Here is a 4881-nt window from a genome sequence, read left to right on the forward strand (position 1 = left end):
ACATGTGGAGAGAGGAGCATGGGCTGGAGCAGGGTCCTGGCAGGACATGTGGAGAGAGGAGCATGGGCTGGAGCAGGGTCCTGGCAGGACATGTGAGAGAGGAGCCTGGGCTGGAGCAGGGTCCTGGCAGGACATGTGAGAGAAGAGCCTGGGCTGGAGCAGGTCCTGGCAGGACATGTGGAGAGAGGAGCATGGGCTGGAGGTGCCTGTTCCTGAAGGACTGACCCTGTGGAAGGGACCCGGGTTGGGGCTGCCTGTTCCTGAAGGACTGACCCTATGGAAGGGACCCGGATTGGGGCTGCCTGTTCCTGAAGGACTGACCCTATGGAAGGGACCCAGGCTGGGGCAGCCCATGAAGAACTGGCTGGAGATGTTCCTGGAAGGCTTCTGGCGTGGGAGGAACCCCGCGCTGGAGCAGGGGCGGAGTGTGAGGCATCCTGCTCTTGAGGAAGAAGGAGCAGAGCCAGCAGCCCCCATTCCCCATCCCGCTGTCGGGAGGGAGGCGAAAGACGCCGGGAACGATTGCGATCCGGGGACGAAGAGCGGAGCGGAGCGACGGCTCTGGCACATTTCCTTTCAACCCCTCATCGTCCCGCGGTGAGTTGATGGGTGACAAAGCGCACTAATTCCCGGCTCCAGCCCGTTCAATCCCCGCCGCCGTTYGCCGAGCGACCCCTCCGGGGCCCCGGCGGCGCTCAGGGCGCAGCCGCAACGGCATCACGTGGGGAGCGGGGCCGGGGCTGCTCGGGATCGCTCCGGATCCTCCGGGAACGGAGCCGCTTCTTGCTCCTCCGGGAACGGCTCCGGTTCGTGCTCCTCCGGGCAGGGAGCCGCTTCTTGCTCCTCCGGGCAGGGATCCGGTTCTTGCTTCTCCGGGAACGGCTCCGCTTCTGAATCCTCCGGGCTTGGCTCCGGTTCTTGCTCCTCCGGGAGCGGATCCGGTTCTTGCTCCTCCGGGCACGGAACCGCTGCGGCTCCGCTTCTGAGTCCTCCGGGCTCGGCTCCTGCTCCGGCTCCTCCGGGCACGGCTCCCGCTCCCACTGCGGCTCCTCCGGCTTTCTCCGCGGTTTCTGGTCCGGGCCCGGCTCCTGCTCCGGCTCCTCCGGGCACAGCTCCCGCTCCCATTGCCTCTCCTCCGGCTTTCTCCGCGGTTTCTCGTCCGGGCCCGGCTCCGGCTCGTCCCCCGGGCATGGGGGTGGCGGGCGCTCCTCCGCCGTGAGCAGCAGCGGCAGCACCGGCGGGACCCAGCGATGTTGCGGGGGTAGGTGACGGGGGAGGAGCGGCGTTTTGTGTGTCTCCATAGGATCCTGGAATGGTTTGTGTTGGAAAGGGGTCTTAAAGTTCGTGTTGTCCTGTCCACGGGCAGGGATATCTCCGGCTAGACCGGGTTGCTCCAAACTCGGACATTTCCAGGGATGGGGCAGCCACAGCTCCTCGGGGGAATCCGTTCCACCACCCTCCCTGGGAAGAAGTTCTGTGGAAGCTATGGGAGGAGATGGAATAAGGAGGCAGCAGCATCCCCACATATGGCACACGGCGTTTCGCTGCCGAGACAAAAAGAAGAAACCGATGTGTGTCCTGCTATAATAACAATGTAATAAACCACCATCAGATGCTTTCCCAAAGCTTTTGAGGGATGATGAGCAGCTTTGGACTGATGCCAGCCCGCGGTGRTGCAGGTCAGGCATCTCTCCTGGTGGGGATGGAGAAGTCAGGCTCTGCTCCCAAACCCGAGGGTGAGAGTTTAACCTGGAGAGAGCCACGGGCTGCTCGTACGGGAAACAACCCCGTCGGATCAGCACGGCAGGAAACATGTGGGGCCCGCTGGAAAAAGTGCAGATCCTGCACATTTTTTTGCTTTTTCTACAGAAACCAGCTTTAGAAGGTTGTGGGGTGTTGGGATTTTTTTTTTTTTTTTTTTTTTTTTTTTTTTTTTTTTTTTTTTTTTTTTTTTTTTTTTTTTTTTTTTTTTGTGAAGGTTTGCATTTCTTTGTGTCAGGATGTGACTTTTAGGATATGATGCATTTTTCCTGGAAAGACAGCTACACCAGTCAGCAAGAGAGAAGAGTGTTTGTAGTGGTCCTTTGGTCTCTGGGGTTGGATTTCAGAGCCCCACTTGGACACTGAGCAGAATCCAGCACAGCCAAGGCTTCCACAGGGATTCTGTTTGCACAGCGTGGAGAATGAGCTATTCCATCATAGATGCTTTTCCAGGATATGTTTTTGGCATTACAGWGTGTGGGTGGGACTGTTTAATTCCTTCATGTCCTCCAGTTTTCTTCTGTGGTGTGTGGAAATACACTGAAATATCTGTCTCCCGAGGCAACTTTCATCTGAGAATTTGGGAGTCATAAAATAACATTTTTTCTCTTCCTGTGGGTTGGATTGGGTGCATTGTATCAGTAGACTGGTGAAATGTCCCTTTTCCCTTCTTCTTGTTTTATTTATTCTTTTATCCTTCTTTGCTCCTTTCTGGTGTGATTTCTTCCAGAGGTTCAGACAGTTCTTCACACATTTTTCTGTGGTAACTGAGCTAATTTAGCTGCCTCTGTCTCCCAAGGCAACTTTCATCTGAGAATTTRCAAGTCATAAAATGACAACTTTTTTTCCTTCCTGTGGGTTGGACTTGGGGCATTAGCATCAGTAGGCTGGTGAAACATCCCTTTTCATTGCTTCTTCTTTTATTTATCAGTTTTATCCTCTGTTCTCTGATTTCCTTGCTCTTTTCTGGTGTGATTTCATCCAAGGGTTCTCCAATGTGGTGGTGGGCAAGGAGCAGTGGTGAGGAGGAGTGTGGGAGGAGGTGCACAAAGAGAAGGGCTCAGCCCGGGCTTGTGAGCCAGAGATAAGCAGCAGCAGGTTAATCTGCAGGGCAGKGTCTGTGTCTGGGCAGGAGAGAAAACTTCCACGTGGGGATGGATACACTCCCCCTGCCTTCAGATGGAGGTGATTCCATGGGGAGAATTCAGTGAGGAAGGGGATTAATGCAAACAGGATAAATGCAAACAGTGACTGAGTGACTCTTCTGGTTTCTTCTTTCTAGGACACCTCTGCTTGCTGGTCACTGAAACTGAAAAATRAGGCTTTGACTCAGCTCGGGGAAAACACACTGATTCAGACAGCTCTGTGGAGGATTTCGGTGGGAAATGAGTGGAAAATAGGTTAAAATAGGTTTAAAATAGGGTGACAAAGAATAGAGATAAAATAGATCTTTTCCCTCTGAAGCAGGTGCAGAGAGTAGAGAAAGGCTGGATTGGCAACAGAGAGGATGGGATCTGTACATTAGGAATGGGAAAGCTGTATTCCTTTTTTTGCTGCTTCAGTAAGGACATCTGACCTTTGGTCTCCTGGTGTATCCCAGAATCCTAAAAAGCCACCCTCAGGGTGTTTCTCTCAGACAGCAGGTGACATTGGGATCCCTGGGGGAGCTGTCCTTAGTTCTCCTGCYTTATCCTGAGTTAATAAGGACACCATGCCAAAAGGGTGCCAAAGGCACTTCCATAGGCAGGGCAAAGGAACTGGTGCYGCTGTTGCTGCCCAAATTCTGCSTCATCACCCTCTCTGCCTCATTYCCAGTGCCTGGAGCTGGGRCTGTGAGTGTTGGGGGAAGGCTCTGGTTCACCCCACCATTCATTTTCCCTGTCCCTTACCCCCCCAGCCAGGTCAGTTTGGAGGAGGAGAGCCAGAACCCACCCGCTGTGGGACACTGGAARGCCCTGATGCCATCCAAAGGTGACAAGGAGGAGGCAGAGAGTGGATGCCAGGATGCTGGAGGYGTGGGTGAGCCCCAGTCCACAGAGCAGCTCAACGTGTCCCGGCTGCGCAGCTCCTCGGTGGAGATCCGGGAAAAGGGCTCCGAGTTCCTCAGAGATGAGCTACACAAGGCACAGAAGGTAAAGCCCAGGGTTTGTGGGAGCTCCTGGGGATGGCAGCACKGATTGGAGAATGGGGGAGTTTTCCTAGAGGTGGTCTGGGAGTCTGGAGCAGGCAGAGGAAGAGAGAGATGGAGCTGAGGTGCTTTGGAGCAGGACAGCATCCAGGAAGTCCTGGAAACTTGCTGCAGGAAGCAGCTTGAGGCAGTGCCTCCTTGCTGATGACAAATGAGCAATTCCAGCCTGAAAATCCTGCTGCAGCTTTGGGAGAGGTGCCTTTGGTGACATGGAGTTTAGTGACAGGAATCCTGGGTCAGGGATCTGTGCTGTGGTGGGGAGGAAGGGCTGGGATTGACAGGCTGGGGCTGGGCATCAGCACTCCTGTCCCTCTCCATTTCCTCAACAGGAGCTGAAGCTCAAGGACAAAGAATGTGAGAGATTGTCCAAAGTCAGGGAGCAGCTGGAGCAGGAGCTGGAGGAGTTAACAGCCAGCCTGTTCGAGGTACCACCCTCTTCCTTTTCCCTTCATTTCTTAAGCCAAGCTCACATCCAGCTCCTTTAAGACAGCTTTCCCTGGATTTCCAGCGTCTCCTCCCACAGCTTCCTCCTCTCCCCTGTTGTTCTTTCCCGCTTGGAGAAGCAGAGCTGGGCAGTGCTGCAGAGCTGGGCTCCTGGGCAGCCTTTATCTGGATTTCTTTGCCCTTCTAGCAGCTGTGGGGTGGCATAAAGAGCACAGGAGTTATGGTGGCAGAGTCTGGGAATGCCAGGAGCTGGAGCCAAGCTCCCAGTCCCTCTCCCTGTCCCTCTCCCWGTCCCTCTCYCTGTCCCTCTCCGTTCCTGCTCTATAGTCTGGGCAGCTGCTGTGTAATAGAGATGATTCCCTGGCTCATCCCATCCCCTGCTGGGGGTGGGAACATGCTGGATATCCTCATCCCTCTGCTCCAGTGAGTGTCCAGAAGGCCTGTTGGTTGTTGCTTTTGTTTTGTGTTTTTTTGTTTTTTTTTTTTTT

The 4881-nt window shown here is 54.5% G+C and overlaps 1 protein-coding gene across 1 annotated transcript in view; it reads left to right on the forward strand.

Moving 5' to 3' along the window:
• The first annotated feature begins 352 nt into the window (after positions 1 to 352).
• The window catches only part of RAB3IL1 (RAB3A interacting protein like 1), an 11088-nt gene continuing 6559 nt past the window's right edge, over positions 353 to 4881 (forward strand). Inside the window, exons 1-3 of the mRNA XM_057377350.1 lie at positions 353 to 597; positions 3659 to 3893; positions 4279 to 4413. Coding sequence (XP_057233333.1) covers positions 353 to 597; positions 3659 to 3893; positions 4279 to 4413 — 615 coding nt within the window. The remainder of the gene's footprint in view (positions 598 to 3658; positions 3894 to 4278; positions 4414 to 4881) is intronic.

This window comes from Malurus melanocephalus, unplaced genomic scaffold (assembly GCF_030028575.1).
Source record: "Malurus melanocephalus ecotype Western Australia unplaced genomic scaffold, MMel_1.1 scaffold_310, whole genome shotgun sequence".
NCBI lineage: Eukaryota > Metazoa > Chordata > Aves > Passeriformes > Maluridae > Malurus > Malurus melanocephalus.